We start from the raw sequence: 22363 nt of genomic DNA on the forward strand, positions 1-22363 counted from the left end.
TGATAAAATCAGTTATTGCCACTACGTGAGTCTAACAGTAAACTCACCAGAATTATTACAAAAAGAGTATGCATAATTTTTTTTCTTTATTAACTCTCGAAGTTCACCATCTCTACCCTTTTTTTTTCAACTGAAATATATATGAATTAGATAAATACAAAAAAAAAATTATATATAAATTTATTCCTAAAAATATGAATAAAAAAAAATAATAAAAAGATTATAGTAAATTTGGTGATGATTTTATGTGGGAAGTTGTTATAAATGTATTGTACAGAAGGTTGAGGGTAACTATATATTAATATTTTTTTTGTCTATAATTATTGACATGTAAACTGTGGGCACCGATTTGCAAAAAAATTATAATTTCGTGGGTAAGTCATCTGTATTTTCAAAACTCACAGTCACAAAGCTGTAGCTAACTGTTTCTGGATAGTGAAGGAAATTCTTGTAGTGCAAGTGGGCCATAAAATGGGTTACGTCCAAATGGGACATTGAATTTCTATTATCAACTGTTATCAATATTAAAAAAACGAATTTCTATTTTTTTATAATAGAAATGCATTGATTTCATATTGATTATATATATATATATATATATATATATATATATTATAAGTGGGAACACTTCAAGTGAGAAGAGTGTCTTATTGTGAGAGATGGGAGGAGCAAATATAAACTATAGGATGTAAATCAATGGTTCAGATTAAATTCCACTTTTATGCACTACTGTAGGCTATCTCTGTCTTGTCTTCTCTCTCCGACCTCTCTTTTGGATTACTTGCACCCAATTCATCAAACGCAGTAAGTAACCTTTCAATTGTTCCACAAATTTTTCAATTAGATATACTAGGGGTAACCCCGTGCGTTGCACGGGTTTGATTAAAATATATAATTAAAATATTTTTATAAATAAAAAATAATAATTGTGATAACTATAATCACATATATTTAAATAATAGATATTATTTTAAAATATGATTATATTTAATATTAGTATATGGGTAAAAAAAAAAGTTGTTTAGAAATATTAGATTTTTTATTAATTTATATCGTAGTTTGTTCATATTTTAATGTAATAGATCTCTTATAATATTTCATAAGTTTGAAAGGATGTATTATTTTTTATTTTATTAGTGTAATAATATAAGATTTTAGTTTTCTTTATATGAGTTGCAATTTTATAGTCAAATGTCACTTTGTTTTTTTATTTTTGATGTATCCCTTATTTTATTATTTTCAATAAGAGTTGGAGGCATAACTAATTATACTTGTAGACAATATTGCTCATGAGAAATGTTAAAATAAGTTTTGATTATAGAATATGATTCATATATGGTGGCTTTGACTATTTGTTCCACGTGATCTCATTTTTTGAAAATTATGTCTCAAACAGCGTATTTGCTTACTACGTTCTATGCAATTTAAGGTTTCAAATAGCTTATCTACTTACTCATCTCTCGTTTTCTTGGAGTTTATTCTCACTTATTCACTTGCTGAAATTTTATTCCAACTTTATTAGTCCCAATTTTTTAGTCTATCGTTTGGTTCACATTTTTTTTTTGCTTGGTCCTTTTGTTTTTGGTTTGTTTTTCTTTTTCTTGGTGAGGTTTGTGTCTCTTCAAAATTATTGTTAGTTTTTGTCCCTCTTATTTAATATTTTCTTGAACATTTATTTTATTTTTCTTATTATATTATATAAACTTGAATATTTGTTGTTGTCAATATATAACTTTGGACGAAGATTTTATATATTTGAATTTAGGTTTAGTTATTTGGTTAAGGTAAAGAAAGTCTTATAGATGAATTTAAGATTTAACATGTGTCATTTTCTTATTTGCTTAAAAAAATGTCATCTTATTCTTATAAATATTCCACTATTTTATTTTCAGCCGTAACGTAAACATTCTTTTAGAATATGTAATTAATTTATCTAAAAAGTTATATTATTACGTAAATTAAATTAATAATTTTTGAATTATTGGTGAATTTTAGTTGTGTGTAAATATGTTTAAATATATGTGTGATTATATTTTCTAAATATATGTAAATATATTTTAACATCTACGGTTTTAATAATTTCTAAAATTTATTTTGACAAATGAGCATCAACAATTTTTATTTAATAATTTTTGTCTTTTTTTAATTTAATTTAGAAAGTTTTTAGTACAATTCTAAGTGGGAGGAAAAAGTATTTAGCACAATTTCTAAACTAACATGTTTTTATCACAATTCTTTTCATCGATTCATTTTATGGTTGTAAGAATAAGATGTCATGCGTAGATTAAAATAGGACCATCTATTAAAATTCATATATATTCATATTGAACCATCCAGATTTAGGCAAGTGTTATACGATAAATGCATGAAGATTATATATTTGGACAACCTCTAAGTCAAGTTGAATCAATATATTTCTTGCATGTATTACAATTATAAGAACCACATGACTTGAGTATCAACTACAAAAAAAAAAAAATTATTTTAATTTCTACTTTGTTATTGTTTCTATATTTCTCTTGATTAAGATCAAGTAGATTACCTACACATTGTAGACAATATAGTATTTAAAAATGAGACACATATTTATATTTCTAAATTATTTGGATTGTCTTCTTTTAATTGAATGCCTCCAACATCAATATACCCTCGATCTATATAAATTTTAAGGGACTTCAAAATCAATAAATAGAAGTCTCTTTTATCCTCTTCAACTTATTCACATGAAAAAAATTAATTATATTCCCATTAATCAACAATTTTTTATACAAATCTTTTACCTTATATAAAATAATAAATGAAAAAGAAAATAAGAAACAAATAAGCTAAAACATTAGACTAATAAAATAATAAATGAAAAAAGAAAGTTGTCTAATTACAAACATTATATCAATTAAAAAAAATGATGGTTTACAAATTGCCATCAGAGTTAAATACACATCCTCACATGAGGTGCCATTTCATAGGTTTACAAACATTCATAGGATGCAACGTAAGCAAAAATAGAAGTATGTTTTATCCTGTTCTCCTCCTTCACATGAAAAAATAGTCATATTCATATTAATCGATTCAACTCAAAGTTTAATTAATCATCGAACAAAACACCGGTTGATATTTAAAAAAATATCCAACCTAAAAAAGAAATATAAAAAATGATTAGAGATGTTCTAAACTCAGAGTAATAGAAAAATTCCAATTTACAAACATATTAATAGGCAGCTATCACATATATGTATATCAATTTCTTAATCAATCAAATGTAGACATACCTGATACTCTAAGAGGTTAGACACCATCACCTACCAAGGACAAAAACCAATATACTTATGATGTAACTATATATATGCACACAATAGCTTTTAAATCAATTCAAGACACTAGAATGTGTAACTTTAACATATGGAAGGTGAAGAAGCATAATTTTTTCTCATGGAGATGTTAGACAAAGAAACCATAGAGTTTTTGCTATGAGATAGATAAATTAAAATTTTGTTAAAACATAGAAGGTAGACTTCCTGATATGGTGGTGGTGATAATTAGCTTTTGGGTTAACTTTATATAGAGCTTGTGTTTGATAATTAGCTAAATTAACATATGCAATATTAGTGTCTCCAAGAATTCTTTGTTTTCAATTGCATTAATAGGGAATTGTAACATACAATATATATATTTTAATAATATATTGCAATGCAATTAAAACAATAACATGATGCACCATTCCACCTTTCATTGCTTGCAATTCATTTTTGTCTCAATTCAACAACAATAAATTGTGTTAGTTTTTTTTAATATATTATTATTATTTATTATTTATTATTAGAGTAACTCTATTATATGAAAAAATATGAAAAGGTTTTAATAGAGATTGTAAACTTTTCTTATAGAGTGTCACATCATCACAATGCTTGCTTGTGAACAACTCAATCTTCCTTTTAAAGGATTGTTTGATAAATTTATTTGTCATAGTTAAAGAATAAGAGTTAAGGAATACGAAAGAATGATAGTTTAAAAGTTGATGTGACAAAGTTAATTTTTTTTTAAATAATAGCACAATAGTAATTAATTAATAAACAATATAACTAAAGTATTTTTTTTTCATAAAATTTATTTATTTATTTTGTCAAGCATGAAATTTTTTTGAGGAGTAATTTTTTTATTTGGTTTATTTATTTAAAGTAAAATTTTACAAATTGCAAATCATATTTACGCATGCATGATTTATATTTTATGTTTGGTAGTGTAAAATATGAAAGAGCATATATCTATTCATTGTTCTTTTGTAATTTGATCTTTTTTTTCTTTTCTTTCTTTCATTATTATTGGAAGCCATTATTATTGTAACATATAGATAATTATTTTGGAGGATGAATGGACACACAAAATAAATTGTGGGACAAATTTTAAATAGATATGAGAAGCTCTCTAAAGCATGCCACATCATCACAATGCTTGCTTTTGAGCAACTCAACCTTCCTTTTACCAGTAAAAGATAAGAGGCATGTAGTTAATTTAGCTGGGCTATTCAAAATCGTTGTTCCAACTTTGAGTTAATGAATGGTTTGATTTTATTTTTAATGGTCAAACCTCAATAGTGCATCCATGGCAATCTAAGCAGATTCCCACATACTAATGGGCAAAACCTTTCTACAATTGAATACAAAAAAAAAAGCTTTATGCAATTATTGAATACAAAAAAAAAGCTTTAATTATGCAATTGTAAGGTTATTCTAAAGAGCGAGAAGATGGACGGCCCCCTTTAAAAAGTCCATCGCTGTCGTCGTAACGGCGTCCTGTTGCTGTCAATCGTATTTTCATAGTTGTCGTTGAAGAAACCGAGCGTCTGTATTTGAGATAACTGAAACGATGAACGGGTAGAGATGAAGCAAATTAAAGGCAATATTATTTACTTTAAGGTGAACCTTTTTAATCTGATCCGTTAAATTTAATCTAAAGCTAATATTAATTCCTCTCATCTCTCACAATAAGACACTCCTCTCACTTGAAGTATCCCCTATTATAAGCAATGTTAGTTGTTAGTATTATAATATTATGTTAATTTTTTTCGACTTGAACTCTGGACCTCCTGCTCTTTAACCCTTAGCTCAACTCCAGTTGAGCTACCCATTGATTACATATTGAATATCAAATTAATTGCTTTATCTTAGTGGCAAATGCACCAAATATTTATTAAAGGACATGGGTTCCATCCTGTTAGTTGGTCTAGTGATGATTTTTTTGAAGAAGCTAAATTAGCCCGCCCAAATTGGCGCCAGAGAGAATCGAACCTCAGACCTTAAGAGGAGCACACTCCCAGGTCCCAAGCCAATACCAATGCACCAACCCAGGTGGGTTTTTTGGTCTAGTGATGATTAACGATGGACTTGCTAGAGAGGACCATGGTTCGATCCCCGCAACTGCGATCCGGAGGGGACTGGAATAATTTGATGCCATAACTGACCCCCGAACCAGATTAGGCGGTCCAGTGGGCCGGATACTTTCGGTGAAAAAAAAAATAAAGATAGTAATATAATAAAAATTAATTAATACATTATAAAAAAACTATTTATTTTTATTATAAAAAATATATTTATTTTTAGTAAATACCTAAACATTAGTGAAAATTTAATGACAACGTATCTTTTAACAAAACATATTTTTCTTGTAAAAAAAAAAATATATTAGTCAAAAATATATTTATTGGCCGAGCTTGGTAACACTAGCTTGTGACCTAAGTTTGAGCATTAAGGTGTTGGGAAAGTATAATGTGTCGTAAAAAATATATTCATTGAGAACGTTTTTTTTTTGTTTACAAAAGGATCGAACCTACCAAAATCCCTCACCACTAGACCAAACCTAGTGGCTTTATTGAGAACGTATCTTTGAATAACAAATATATTTTTCTTGTAAGAAAATATATATTAGTCAAAAAAAAATATTTCTCTTCTTAAAACATATATCTTTTAAGAAAATTTATTTATTTGTCTTATAAAAACCATTATTTGATATTTAATTATTAAAGGAAAAATATTCGAATTAAGTACCCTTAGTAAAAAAAGATATATATAATATATAATAAACATATTACTATTTGACCAAAAAAACACATTATTGCTGTATAATTAATTTTATAGATGTAATTATTAACATTCTTATATGGTTGGAATAGAGAGGTTGCATTCCAGTTCATAAGTTCTAGTTCAACCAATAAAAATGTTGAAATTCGTAGGTCACGAACGTCATGATCGAGGTTTGAACTCCGACTCTTCCACTTATATGTGTGAGTTTAAAATGACTTTGTCATTTCGTCAATCTAAAAAAAAAAAGTTACAATCCATAAGTCATAGCTTAGGTGACAATGTTAATATAGTTAGTTAAACGTCTTCATTCGACTTCAAACTTGAAACATTACAATTGTGTGTGAATTTCAGTAATATTGGTAATTTCGTCTATAGAGCGATTAAATTACATAGAAGTATATGTAGTAATTGTTACATTCAAATGGAAGTAATATTGGTAATTTTCTCTTGTGCTTTTTATGGTCAACTTTGGCTTTTGATATCGGGTTGGTTAGGAATGTCCATGACTTTTTAAGACTCCTTATTTGAGTATTTCCTTCGGTTTGGAAGTCTTGGTGGTTTCTCCAACAAGTCTTGATTGGCATTTAATAATTTGGATTTCAACTCTTTTAGCTATTCGGAAGGACCGTAATTTGAGGCTTTTCTACAATAATTCGGAACAACTTCTTTCTCTATTGGAAAAGGTTAAACTCCAAACTTTTTGGTGGCTCAAATCTTATTATGCCGTTTTTTATTTGGATTATTTGGTCTGGACCGGAGGTCTAGCCTTGGTTTATGTTTTGAGGTTGTAACATAATTTTGATTCTTTGGCTACTTTGTGATAGTCAGTGTTTCCTCCTTTTGTAATTTATGGATTCTTTAGCTCCTATTGGTACACCTTGTGCTAAAAGAGCTAGCGTTGGTTTTTAATATATTTTGATTAGCTCCTTCAAACAAACAAAAATTCTTATGTAACCAAAATATAAATAAAATAAAATGAAAAAGTCCTAAAATAGGAAAGTTATATTTTTTAATATAAAGAATAGCCTGGATAGGAAATTCTTGACCGAATATATAAAAATATAACAAATAAATTGGATTGTATTAGGAAATAAGTTATCAATTAAGTATTTATATACTTAGTAAAAAAAAAAAAAAAGTAATATTTATATAATAATAAAAAGAATAATAGTATTTGGATATACTCAAAAAAAAAAAAATAGTATCTGTACCAAAAAAAAAATAGTATCTATATACTTAGTCCATAGAAAGTATATTAACATACTTGAAGGCAAGGTACTATACTCACTAAATACAATGAAGTTGCTTTCACCATCAATGATATTCTCTCTAATATTGTTGATTAGTTCGATTGATGTTGGTAAAGCAATAGATTGTGGTGGCAATCAAATTGCAAATACCATTGTTGTTAACCAACGAGGAGCATTCCAAACAATTCAAGCAGCCATTGATTCTATAAAGACCCAAAATAATCAATGGATTTTGCTTCAAATAAATCCTGGCATATATAAGTAAGTGTTTATTTTTGTCCATTTTTAAGGTTGTTGTGTTATGCATTACCCATTTAGATTTTTTTTTCTTTTCTTACATTAGGTTAGGTTTTATGTCTCCTCCTTCTTTTGTACTTTTTCCTTTTATTTCTATCATGTCGTAATTTTATCTGCATCCACTTGCTTTATAAGAAAATTGATTTTTTTTTACAAGAAAAAAATTGAAATATTGTTAAATATTAAATTCAAACTAGTTTAAAGACCCATGTATTCGCACGGGTCATTGAATTTTATTCGATATTTAAGTTTGTCATTATATTATGGTAGAAAATGTATGTAGAATAAAATATTTAAAAATTTGTTACTATATAATATTGTTAAAATATAAGTGAAACTATTGTGCTATTTTTTAAAAAACTTATTAAATGAATAAATTTGATTATAATTATCAATGACAAATTATTCAATTTTTAATGTATCCGTCACAAATAATTGTCTTGTGTATTTTTTAATAAAAAATTAAAAATCTGATTAGGAATATTAAGAAAAGTTTAGTAAACTTGATAGTAATTAACTTTAGTTTATTTTTATAAGATTTTATATTTATTTTATTATTATATTGTTAATAGTAAGTAGTATATTGTTTATGTTTTTTTTATGAAAAATATTTTTTTTATGAGAATATTGTTTATGTTTCTATTTCTATATTCCTATTTTTATTCGTATTCACCTTTTTTTTATAATTTTTTCATTGACTGTTTTTTTTGTTTGTAGAATTGACTATTTTGTTCTTATTTTTATATTCCTATGATCTATTTTATTCTTATTTTAAGCATATAAATTTTTGTATTGTATTTTTTTTCTTATATTTTTTTATAAAATTTTAGTGAGATTGTTGAGTTGATCGTATTCATCTCATTTGTTACTACTTTTATGCTTATAAATTGTTTTATTTTGTTTCTGTCTATGATTTATTTTACACATTTGTCCATTTATTTTATTCCTATTTAGATTATTTTTAAGCATAAGGAAAAAGATTATGCACCATAACCACTCCCCTTTCTTTCTATATATGTTTTTGTTTTTTTGTATTTATCTTATAGTCTTTCTATATATTTTTTTTAATATTTTTTAGTGAAATTACGGATATAAAACTTGCAACATGGTTAAAAATAATAAGGATAATTTAGGAACTTTGGTGATAATCGATTTTAGTATATTAGTAATAGATTAGTTATTAAATTTATTATTCTATTTTCACACTTGAAACTTATGCAGGGAAAAAGTTCATATACCTATCGAAAAGCCATGCATTATTTTAAAAGGATCGGGTAGCAAAACAACAATAATTACATACGATGATTCAACTTATAATGTTGGCACATCTGATAGCGCTACATTCATTTCATTTCCACCTAATGTGGTTGTGAGTGGAATTTCATTCGAGGTAAAATGACAATTAAGTACTCTCTCTAGTTCAAAATTTGAACAAAATATGTTCGCTTTTGTTGACTAAATTTTATTTTTATTTTATTTTTATGATGGAATGAGTATTATTATTTTTTTTTCTTCTGTAAACACAATTTAGTATTTATACAGTTACAAAATAGTTACTCTCCAATTATTTATAATGCATTAATTAATTCTTTATAAATTTTAGAATACATTTGGAGCTAACGGACCTGCAGTTGCAGCTAACTTTTATGGCGATAAATCAGCCATATTTGAAACTAGTTTCTTTGGTTATCAAGATACCTTGCTCATATCATCCGGACGCTCTTACTTTAAAAATTGTTTTATTCAAGGTGAAGTGGACTTCATTTTTGGTGCGGGTCAATCTTATTTTGAGGTAATTGTTATTTAATTTTTTTTTTCATACAATATTCATGTGTTTTTTTTACCGATATTCTAATATATATATATATATATATATATATATATATATATATATATATATATATATTGGAAAATATTTGTCCAAATTATTTTTTTTTTTAATACGAAATACCTTTTTTTGAAAATCAATAGACAAAGTAAATTATTTTTCAATTTTTAAGAAAAAAGAATACATCAAAATGTTTAGAAAAAGTAAAAAAAGAATACATCAAAAATATTTTATTAATGACTTTTTTTTATAAAAAAAGTACAATGTATAGCTAACTAAAACCACTAATTACTTTTTAAAAATAAAATATGTTTGTTTAATATTATAATTTATTTACATAACTTAATAAATAAATATTTAAAGCTGGCGATAGTGGTCCGGACCGTCCGGTTGTCAATATTGGACCTTTGGCATTCGGTGTAGTTGCCAGAGCATTGTTCACTAGCGATCCCACAATAACTCTTTGATGTCCGGCACGAAGGTTGATGGTAGACTGGTAGTGCTCCCGGCAACCACCACCACCACCACTACTACTACTATTATTATTATTGTTGTTGTTGTTGTTGTTATTTTAAAAAAGTATCTTTTGGTGGATAGATTATATATGGATGGTAGATCATCAAATTGTCACCCCCAAAATAAAATATTTTTACACTTCTAATTTTTTCTTTATATACTAAAATACAATAATTAAGAATATGTTTTTCTATTGATTTTTACTTGTTGCAGAATTGTGTTATCAATGCTGTACAAGAAACATCCAGACCTGTAGGTTTTGTCACAGCACAATTTAGAGATAAACCAAATGACCAAAATGGATTTGTTTTTAAAGGAGGTTCTGTTGTTGGGACTGGTAAAGTAAATCTTGGAAGACCTTGGGGCCCTTACTCAAGAGTGATATTTTGGGAAACATATTTTTCATCTGTGGTAACTCCCGAATGATGGGACATTTGGCATGTGAGAAATGACCAAGAGTAAGTTCTAATATAACAAAAAAAAATATTAAAATCAATGATCTTTGTAGCTTTTGTATATATGCCATTTCAATAACTTTTTTCTTAATTTTTTCATTGTAGGCAAAATATCATCTTTGCAGAAGTTAATTGTAAAGGACCGGGGGCCAATATTATCAACCGTGTCCACTGGGAGAAAAATGCAAATAGCATAAACTTAAATGAATATACTTTATCATCTTTTATAAATAATGATGGCTGGCTGGCTAATATACCTTCTAATGGGGCAGAGCTAGCTATGAGATCTGGAGGTCTGCGGTCCGTTCCAAAAAATTTATACTTATTTTTGTTAATTATTATGGTATATATATGTTTTGGTCCTTTGTAAACATTCCTTTTTTTATCTCTTAATGATATCTTTATTTGCCACATCGACCTCTTCGTTAATATTTTGCAAAAACATTAACTTCAGTTTCATATTAAACTAGACAAAGGACCGATATGAAATATATTAAACTAGCTTAGGGGCAAAAACAAAACAAAAACAAAAACTTTAAAAGACTTACGGTCCGTTTTGATTGACTTATTGTTGAGTTTATGCAAAACAATGTTACAAATAATAAGATTTTATAATAAGTTATTTTTTTATAAACTACCTTAATAAACTTATGAATTAACATATAAATATTTATTTTTTGTGTAAATTATTTTTCACGAGCTCAAAAATAAACTAATCTAAATAGTCCTTAAATGAATTTATCATTCAGAATTCCTGGAGCTAGAGCTAAATTAAGTTTTTTCAAAGACTTAAATCAATTTTTACTAAAACAAAACAATAGTAATATTATATTATATAACACCGTTCGCTGTCGTGCATGTGTCGTGCTTATGGCTTTGGTGCCATATAGCATTGCTCTTTTTTTCCTTGGTAAAAACAAAAACAAAATAATTTATATCTTATTACTTACCAATATTCTTATATGATTGGTAGAGAGATACATTACAATCCATAATTAAGTCATAGCTCAATCCATAAGTCATAGCTAGATGACACCAATATGTAGGATATATACGTACGTCTTCATTCAATTTCAAATTTTAAATTTTCACAATTATGTTTGAATTTCAGTAATACTTATCACATCGTCTATAGAAAGAACACAATATCAAAACCTACATTTACACCGTATAAATATACGGCTGAAATACCTTTTTAATTTTTATTTTATTTTATTCTTTCTTCTACTTCAGTTTCAGTTTTAGGTGATCTGCCTCACATCACTGGGAGTTGTGTCAGCTAAGGTGTTCTTCCAATAGCAGCACTCGATCACTGTCTGATGAAGGAGATGAACCCATTTTTTTCTTTCTTCTTGATATTTTCATGAAAACATCCAAAATTCTTGAGTTGTCACTTTTTTAACATTTACCAACTTGTTTTCATTCTATTACTTAATTATCATAATAAGTTAATTAAGTCATTAGTCTTGGTGAACTTTAGAAAATGGGAAAAAATTGGCCTCAATGTTCATCCTATCCTATACTTCAAGGAAATCAACGGCAACTTTAATTGTAAGAATGAAAAAGCAAAAAAACAATAACATGTAAAATATGTTTGAAACACTTCTCAAAATCTCTTTTTTAGTTTTTAAAAAATAAAAACTAAAAATTTGTTTGACAAACTATTTTTAAATTACAAGTTTTAAAAACTGTTCTCAATTTTTCAAATTTGTGACTAAAAAACTGAAACTTATAAAATATGTTTTTGGTTTTCTATTTTCATTTTCAGTTTTTAAAACAAACCCAATTACTAAGACCAATTGGTAAGCTAAGCCCAAATCTTTTTTTTATAATAGAATTTTTAAATAATAATCCAAAGAACAATTTATTTATTTACAAAAATAATAAAAGGTAATACCTTTATGTAAAAAAAAAATTTCTATTATTAAGATATTTTAAATGGGTTTGCTAATTTAGACCCACCTAAAAATATGAAGGTCTAAATTAGCAAGGTACACCTTTTCATTTGGAAAAAAAAACTCTTATATTTCTATTGCAAATCAATTTTAAACAAAGGATAATTTTGTAAATTTAACTTTTGAAAAAGAAAACATTACCAACCGTTTCTCTTCTTCAATTGAACCGGAACTAATATTGTTTTGAAATGGATTAACGCTGGCAATTAATAGCAATCTCAGCAATATCTATATATATAAATCCTAGATAGTTCTCCTATCACTAATCATAATCCTAATTGTATCAATCAATCATAGCCTTTAGATCATTTCTTTTTGTGGATAAATCAAGAGTTAGATAATAAGTGAAACAATCACCTCTTTTAATATTTTTTTAGTGCCAAGCCTTTTAATTGACATTCTCACTATAATAAAAACGGTTTTGTGAATTAATTATTTTATAATATATATGTCTTATATCCCTCCTCATACATATATGGGCATGTGAAATTTCTATTTGGAAGGGTTATTAGTGTTGTAGAAGAATAATATGTTTCTGAAATTTTATGATTTTATTGTATCTTTCTTTTTCTTTGTATTTAACGAGTAAGACTATATTGTTGATTTTGCAAGTATATATAGATTTTGATGCTCTTTATTCTATTTTAACACTTTATCATAGTCATTGTACAACCCTTCTACCCAACCCTCTTTCTCATCTCATTTCTTCATTTCTTTCCCTTTTAATATTCAATATTTTTTTTTCCATTAGCATTCTTATTGTCTAATTTATGATATTTCTGTAGTGGGACTTTGCATGATATTTACAAAACACTACAAATAAATTGTTTGAAATGCAATTACAAATATAATTCATATTGTTAATATTTTTTATTAAGTTTTATTGCTATATTATTTTGATAATATTTATTGTTTCAATTATTAATTTACTATTTATACAAATAATTTTTTGACGCTTCATTATAAAACAACGCATAATGTCCGTGCATCGCACACTACTACATTTACCAAGATCGATGTTCCACACATTCCATTGAACCATTTTGATTTTATGCCATTCCAAGATATTTTGAATTCAACTGAAGAAAAAAAAATAGTTGGTAATGATTATTAGCTTTCGTTTTAATTTAAATCTCATATATTGATTAATATTTTAATCTAGATAATATGTCTCTATTTTAATTGTTTTAGATGTTATTACGCATGTGATTGAAAGAAGTGAATTCAATATTATTATAATATAAAATACCGTATAACACACGTGCATCGCACGGGTGTGAGACTAGTTAATTAGTATAAGTTCCACACACACAAAAAAAAAAAACAGTGAAGAAAATATCGAGAAAAAAAAAACCCAGTGAAGCATTTGCATGAAACCTTTTGATTCACGATTGTATAAATTAATCTTTTCAAAACATGTTTTTAATTTTGTAAAAAAAAATGTTTTAATTCCATTTTTTTTAGTTTTGTTTTTATGAGAGTGAAATACGTATCATTACTAATTACAAACAAAAAAAATGAAACCGACCGATCGTAATTGGAAATGGAGAGAATCTTAACTCTTGTCACATTAGTACCTAAAAAATTGAATGAAAAAAAAAGTAAATTGTAAGAATTACAAATTTGAAACATAAAAGTGAGTGTAAATTAGCAAATGAGTGCACAATATTTAATAAAATTTACCTAACTAACCCTCAATTTTTTAGTGTAAAATAACTAAATGTCAAAAAAGAAATTGTCCAAAGTGAAAAGGTGCAGCTTGCTAATTTAGATCTTCATGTTTTATGTGGGTCTAAATTAGCAAACCCCTATTTTAAAATAATTATATATAAACAAGTTTAAAATATATATTAAAAGTTATATTTTTAAGTTTCCTAAACATATTTTAAAAATAATTTTACCAAACAAGTTTTTTCATTTTCTCTTTTCCAAAAAAGTTTTTAAAAATAGAATTATCAAACAGCTTTTTTTCTTTTTCTTTCTTGAAAACTGTTTTTTAAAGTAGATTTATAATAGAGTTTTTGAAAACTAAAAACAAAAGCTCAATCAAACAGGCCCAAAATCATCGTTAGTATCCATTTGATACTCATTGTTTCTAGTGTTTGCAATTGTAATGAAAATGATGAATATTCTCAAGAGTCAAATATATTTTTAGTTTCTATATTTTGGTGGACATTTAAAAAAAATATATTTTTTTATTATATTTTTAGTTTCTACGTTTTTGCCGTTTCCAACATTAGTCTCTACTGTGAATTTTTGGTTGATTAGATAGACGGATAATGCCACATAGATGCCACACATACTTATCTAATGCTTACTCTTTGCGCGTTCACATCATTAAATGAGTTTGTGTGACATCTAGTGATATTTTCTGTCCATCCAGTCAACCAACATTTTACAGTATGGATCAATGTTAGAAAACGGGAAAAAATGTAGAGAACGGAAATATAATAAAAAAATGAATAATGCTAGCAACACACTCCAACACACTCTCTTTTATTGGTTGAAATTCACATGGGTCTCATAAAAAAATATGAACTCATATAACTTTTATGGAACCCATATAAATTTTAACCAATAGAAGAGAGTGTGTTAGAGTGTGTTTGTTAAAGAGTGTGTTGCTAGCACTCCTCTAAAAAAATATAAAGACTATTTTTAGAAGTCCACCAAATTATAGAGACTAAAAACATATGTAACCCTATTCTCAATGTCGTTTTTTTACGGGATTCTCAATGTCGTTACGTCGATAAGGCTTTGTTAATTGTAGCAACATAACAGAGAAATAAAAATTGCCCACAAAGAAAGGAAGCAGACAATTCTTTTAGATATTACGGCTTGTTTGGTGTGCATGATATGATAGTGATAAAATATGATATAAAACATAATAAGAATATGATAGAATATACGAATGATAACAGTTATCATATCATGCGTTTGGTGCACACATGATAACAAACATGATAATTATCATATCATGTTTTAAATAGATACTTGTTCATAATAATCCTTTGTAAAATAAGATATATATCATGCTTAAATGACAAAATTATCCTTGTAAAGTAATTATTAATTTTTAAATTATTTTGTAATACTTTGAATTTTATATATAAAAAATATAAATAAATAATCAAATAACTTCATATCATTTTAAATAAAAATCATGAGAAAATAAACAAGTTAAATTTTTTATATGAATCATGATCAAATAAATAACTCAATTATATATGTTAGATAAGCTAAATAAATATATGATAAATCTCATATGTAAATAATAAAACTACAATTGCAAAAGAATTGTATTTAATTTGTTATAAAATTTAAATTAATATCTTTATTTTGCAATTTTTTAATAATTATTTTACTTTAAAATATTGTAATTTTAGTAGAATTTTGATTTTTTAGATTATATAAATTACAAAATTACCCTTATGAGAAAATTGTGTATGTATTTAAAAATTAATTATTTAATTTAATTTAATTTCAAACTATTTTATTATTTATATTTTATTAATTTTCATTTTTTTATTTTAAAATATACTGTATTTTATAGAATAAATCAACAAATTATTTTTTATCCTATCCTACTGGTAACCTAGCTCAAATTCAGGATAAAAATTTTAACTAGAGAGACATGATATGATAAGATTCAGGATTAATTTTTCATATTTTGCTATCTCATCAAACACTAGATTGAGACATGATATGATACAATTATCATATTTGTCTTTTATCCTATACACCAAACGGATCCTTACATGATTTTTCTTCTTTACAGATTAAATTAGATATGTTTGAAAAGAAGAAAAAAATAAAAAGAATATATACATGAACAAATACTAGCCATTAGATCAAATAAAATTAATGAATATAGGATTTGATAGTAGAGTAAGTTTTGAAATTTGGTGTGAATGAATCTTCACTCATAACAAGAATATAAATAAATAAATAAATAAAAATCTTAAAATAGGAAAGTTTTATTTTTTAATTTTATAATTTAAAGAATAGTTGACCGAATATATAAAAAAATAACAACAAAAAAAAAAGGAATTGCATAAGGAAATAAGTGAGCAATTAAGTATTTATATACTTAGTCCAATAAAAATTATATATTATAATAAAAGTACGTTGGTTCAAAAAAAAAAAAGTACGTAATATTCATATAATTAGTCAAAATAAAAGTATTTATATACTTGGTCAAAAGAAAGTATTTATATACTTGAAGGCAAGGTACTATACTCACCAAATAGTATACAATGAAGTTGCTTTTACTACCAATGATGTTCCCTCTAATACTGTTGATTTGTTTGTTTTATGTTGGTAAAGCAATAGATTGTGGTGGCAATCGAATTGCAAATACTATTGTTGTTAACCAACGAGGTCAAGGAGCATTTCAAACAATTCAAGCAGCCATTGATTCTATAAAGCGCCAAAATAATCAATGGATTTTGCTTCAAATAAATCCTGGCATATATAAGTAAGTTTTTATTACCCATTTAGATTGATTGGTTTTTCTTTTCTTACATTAGGTTAGATTTTATGTCTCATCGTTCTTTTGTATTTTTTCCCTTTATTTTGATCATGTAGTAGATCCATTGCATACATTTGTTTTTTAAAAAAATTGATTTTTTTTTTTAAATTTACAATAAAGAAAATTTAAATATTGTTAACTATTAAATTTATTGTTCTATTTACACACTTGAAACTTGTGTAGGGAAAAAGTTCATATTCCTATTGAAAAGCCATGCATTATTTTAAAAGGATCGGGTAGCAAAACAACCATTATTGCTTACAATGATTCGGCTAATAATGTTGGCACATCTGATAGCGCTACATTCATTTCATCTCCACCTAACGTGATTGTGAGTGGAATTTCATTCAAGGTAAAATGGCAATTAGGTATTCTCTCACTATAAAAAAAATACGCTATTTAGCGGAAGTTTTTAACCCATTTAAAATTTAAATTAAATTTGATTTTATTTTGTTGATGTATTTGGTTTAAAATTTGGACTAAATATATTCGTTTTTGTTGAACAATTTTTGTTTTTTGTCAATTTGTTGACCAATTTTTATTTATATTTTAGGATTGAAGGAATATTAATTTTTTTTTTTGGATCTGCAAAGGCAATTAAGTATTTATATTACAACAAAATAATTACTCTTCAATTGTTTTATAATGCATTAATTAATTCTTTTTTAATTATAGAATACACATGGACCTAACGGACCTGCAGTAGCAGCTAATTTTTATGGTGATAAATCAGCCATATTTGAATGTAGTTTCTTTGGTTACCAAGATACATTGCTCCTATCATCTGGACGCTCTTACTTTAAAAATTGCTTTATTCAAGGTGAAGTGGACTTTATTTTTGGTTCGGGTCAATCTTATTTTGAGGTGATGGTTATTTAATTTTATTTTTTCACACAATATTCATGTGTTTTATTTGACCGATAATATAATTTATATATATATATATATATATATATATATATATATATATATTAAAATATTGTTTTAAAATACAAAATACCGTTTTTTAAAACAAATAGACAAAGTAAATTATTTTTTAATTTTTAAGAAAAAAGAATACACCAACATGTTTAGACAGAGTAAAAAAAGTCAATAAATAATATCATATTTATGCAAAGAAATAGCTATTTAATTAATAATTTTTTGTTATGATAATTATTAATAAGTTATTTTAGAATAACTATAATCATATTATTTTAATTTATCATTGTATCTATTTTCAAATAAATATATAATTCACAAAAAATTTAAAAAATGTTGGATGAATTGGATCCATAAATAAATTGAATCCAATTCATTGCCAATTATATAGTGTAGATTTAATAAATTTTTTGGTGGATGGATCATATGGAGGTAGATTATCAAATTGTCACCCCACAATAAAACATTGTTACACTTGTATATTTTTTTTATATACTAAATAAAATACAGTAATTAAGCATATATTTTTTCATTGATTTTTATTTGTTGCAGAATTGTGTCATTAATGCTGTACAAGGGAAATCCAGACCAATAGGTTTTGTTACAGCACAACTTAGAGAAAAACCAAATGATCCAAACGGATTTGTTTTTAAAGGAGGGTCTATTATTGGAATTGGTCGAGTGAATCTTGGAAGGCCCTGGGCCCCTTACTCAAGAGTCATATTTTTGGAAACATATTTTTCATCCGTGGTAACTCCTGGAGGATGGGATCTTTGGCATGTGAGAAGAGACCAAGAGTAAGTTTTAATAAATATTTTCTATAACATAGAAGAAAAAAAATTAAATTAATGATCTTTGTAGCTTTTGTATATATGCCATTGAAAAAGCGATTGTCAGTCTAATTATATTTATATTGCTAGTTTGCATATGGTCAGATATATAATACAATTTAATATTTTGGTTGTGACATTTTTCTTAATTTTTTTCATTGTAGGCAAAATATCGTCTTTGCAGAAGTTAATTGTAAAGGACCAGGGGCCAATACTAAGAACCGTGTCAACTGGGAAAAAAAGCCAAATGAAATAAACTTAAATGAATATACTTTATCATCTTTTATCAATAATGATGGATGGCTTGCCAATATACCATCAATATAATGTAATTTTTTTTTTGTCAAAAGAAATATATCTATATGTTTACTTTCTGTTGGTCAGTAGTAAAAAGAAGACCTTGAGTTTGAGTGGTCCAAGTTCAAGATTGAATTACCTTTGTAGTACTCTTTGAGTCTTAAGGCATTTCTTATCTTGGATGTAGACATCACCCTCACCCTAAATTTTTTTTATTTATAATCTATATATATAAATTCTAGATAGTTGTCCAATTGACTATCTAAATCCTAATTCACATCACTCACTTAAATCAATGAAAACCTTTCATTTAGCCACATCACCCACTTATATTAATTAATTTAATGAGTGATACTAATTGTTATTATTATTATTACTAGGGGTAAACCCGTGCGTTGCACGGGTTCGATTAAAATATATAACTAAAATAATTTTATAAATGAAAAATAATAATTGTGATAAGTTTAATCACACATAATTAAAACATAATTAATTTAAAATATGAACATGTTTAATATTAGTATATGTATATAAAAAAAAAAGTTGTTTAGAAATATTAGATTTTATTTATTTATATCATAGTTTTGTTTATATTTTAATGTAATAGATCTCTTATAATATTTTATAAATTTGAAGGGATACATCATATTTTATATTAATTGTGTGCTCCTATAAGATCTTAGGTTTTCTTTATATGAATGACAACTTTACAGTCATATGTCACTTTGCTTTTTATTTTTTTATGTCTCCGTTATTGTATTTTCAATAACAGTTGGAGGCATGCGTACATACATACTTTTTTTTATCACGTGATCTCGTTTTTTGAAAATTACGTATCAAATAACGTAACCGGCCGTTTACTCCCTTATATGCAATTTAAGGCACCAAATAGCTTTTCTACTTACTTCTCTTTCGGTCTTTTGAAGTTTCTCCTCACATATTCATTTGGTGAAATTTTATCCCGACTTTATTAGTCCCAATTTTTTTAGTATATTGTTTAGTTTACATTTTTTTTCTTAGTCTTTTTTTGTTTTGGTTTGTTTTTTCTTTTTTATGGTAAAGTTTGTGACCCTACAAATTTATTTTTAGTTTTTGTGTCTCTTATTTAATAATATTTGCTTGAATATTTAGTGTATTTTTGTTATAATATATATAAGGCTAAATTGCAGTTTTGGCCCCCACGTTTTATAATTGTGCGATTTTGGCCCCCCAAGTTTCAAATGAGCGATTTTGGCCCCCCACGTTTGCCCCCTTTTGCATTTCTTGGTCCCCCTGACTATTTTGACCAAAAACCTGCTGACATCGAATACTTTTGACACGTGTCTTAATTGTATTGGCCAACCAAAATTTATTATTTTTTTTTTAAAAAAAAAATTTAAGGAAAGGTCACGTGACTCTTTTTTTGTTGGGGTTAATTATTTATTTTTTAAAAAAAATTTGTAAAAATCAACAATAAAAAGCCTTAATTTTAGCAATCAGATGTTAGAGTTTTCTAACCAAAATTGCGATTTAAGACTACCAACAGAGGCACTAACATCTGATTGTTAAATTAAGACTTTTAATTGTTGTTTTTTACAATTTGTAAAAAAAAAAAAATTAATCCCAACATAAAAAGAGTCACGTGACCTTTCCTTAAATTTTCTTATAATTTTGGTTGGCCAATACAATTAAGACACCTGTCAAAAATATTCCATGTCAGCAGGTTTTTGGTCAAAATAGTCAAGGGGGACCAAGAAATGCAAAAGGGGGCAAACGTGGGGGGCCAAAATCGCTCATTTGAAACTTGGGGGACCAAAATCGCACAATTATGAAACGTGGGGGGCCAAAACTGCAATTTAGCCTATATATAAACCTTAAATACTTTTTGTTGCCAATATATAAGTTTGGATGATGATTTCATATATTTGAATTTAGGTTCAGTTATTTGGCTCAGGTAAAGAAAGTTTATTTTGCATGTCTCCCGAGAGGTCACTTGGTTGAGGAGTTAATCTTCAACCTAGAGGAACTTGGTTCGAGACCCGACACCCGAAAAAGAAAGTTTATTTTAGAAGAATTTAACATCTCATCTTATTATTTGCTTAAAAATGTTATATTATTCTTATAAATATCTCTCTATATTTATTTTGGGCCGTAAATACTCTTAAATCATATTCTCAAAGTCCTACATATATATATATATATTTTTTTTTTTTGATAATCTTTTTTTAAAGCCAAGGCCTGCCCAAGCCAAGAACAGCATGACCATCACCAAGAATAGTTTACCGAGTAGCAACATTGGCACAATTTTCTTGCCACAAGCAAAAGCACGGCAAGCCCATGCATTGCCACGAGAGGGTCACCGAGTCCTACATATATGTTTCAATCATATTTTTCGTTTATTATAAGCAATTGTTAAATAATTATGACTATCTATTTTAACAAAATTAAAAATAGATGATAGTTTTTGTAACTTGAAAGTTGTCCTAAGTTAATATTATTAGTGGTGTGAAATTATAATATTTTTATTATATGCAAAATTTTAAAATTCTAAATTATTATTATTTTGTTGTAGGTATAATTTTTTTTCAAGTAAATGCATGCATGATAGAATTGTAATTTACAATTAAATACGTAAACTGATTGTATATGACATGCAATTAAAACTCAATATGAAAATGAAAGGTCCCATGAATAAAAACTAAACCTTTCAATATTCATTACTTTTAATCATCATTAATTAAATAGAATAAGAAAGGGGAGAAGTTACAAATGAGTATTAGGATTTTTTTTTAGAAGTGTCACATTGTCATAAGTAATGCAAGCTAAATATCATGTCAAAGTCATTATCATTATCACAATTCACACAATGCTTACATAATTTAGTCTGAATATATAAGTTTAAAGTATCCCTGAAATTAGAAGATTTGAACTTCACCACAATGCTTGCATAATTTATCTAACCGTCTATGAATGTAGAGGAAAAACGTGAGTATAAACATATACTCACATTTAGTTATAAAGACTATGGACCCATGTTATAATAGTGGTTATAACATTCTTTTCTTTTTTTAAATGAACTAAAATTTAGAATTGAAAGTGAATTCCTTCAAAACATAGATGAAAATTATAAAAAAAAATGAATCACTTGCACCAAACATATTGATGCTATAAATTTATTATCTAACTATTGGAAAATTCTTCAAACATCATATATCTCAATCCTCTAAATCTTCCACAACTTTCTTGCTCCATAATATTAGTTGACTCTTTATTAGATACAATTTGAGAAAGGAATATATTTTGTCATCTTACATGGAATGAAGCCTCTTAAAAATTTGATAAACATATACTCACATTTAGTTATAAAGACTATGGACCCATGTTATAATAGTGGTTATAACATTCTTTTCTTTTTTTAAATGAACTAAAA

The 22363-nt window shown here is 26.3% G+C and overlaps 1 protein-coding gene and 1 pseudogene across 1 annotated transcript; both read left to right on the plus strand.

Annotated features, from left to right (window-relative positions):
* The first annotated feature begins 7373 nt into the window (after positions 1–7373).
* LOC123922403 lies at positions 7374–11706 on the plus strand (annotated as a pseudogene).
* A 4925-nt stretch (positions 11707–16631) lies between these two features.
* Positions 16632–18984, plus strand: LOC123922404 (putative pectinesterase 10). The gene is made up of 5 exons (XM_045975122.1): positions 16632–16852; positions 17090–17258; positions 17582–17770; positions 18380–18624; positions 18822–18984. The coding sequence occupies exons 1-5, from the start codon at positions 16632–16634 to the stop codon at positions 18982–18984; spliced, it is 987 nt and encodes a 328-aa protein (XP_045831078.1).
* The last annotated feature ends 3379 nt before the right edge of the window (positions 18985–22363 follow it).

Source organism: Trifolium pratense, linkage group LG4, assembly GCF_020283565.1.
Source record: "Trifolium pratense cultivar HEN17-A07 linkage group LG4, ARS_RC_1.1, whole genome shotgun sequence".
NCBI classification, from domain to species: domain Eukaryota; kingdom Viridiplantae; phylum Streptophyta; class Magnoliopsida; order Fabales; family Fabaceae; genus Trifolium; species Trifolium pratense.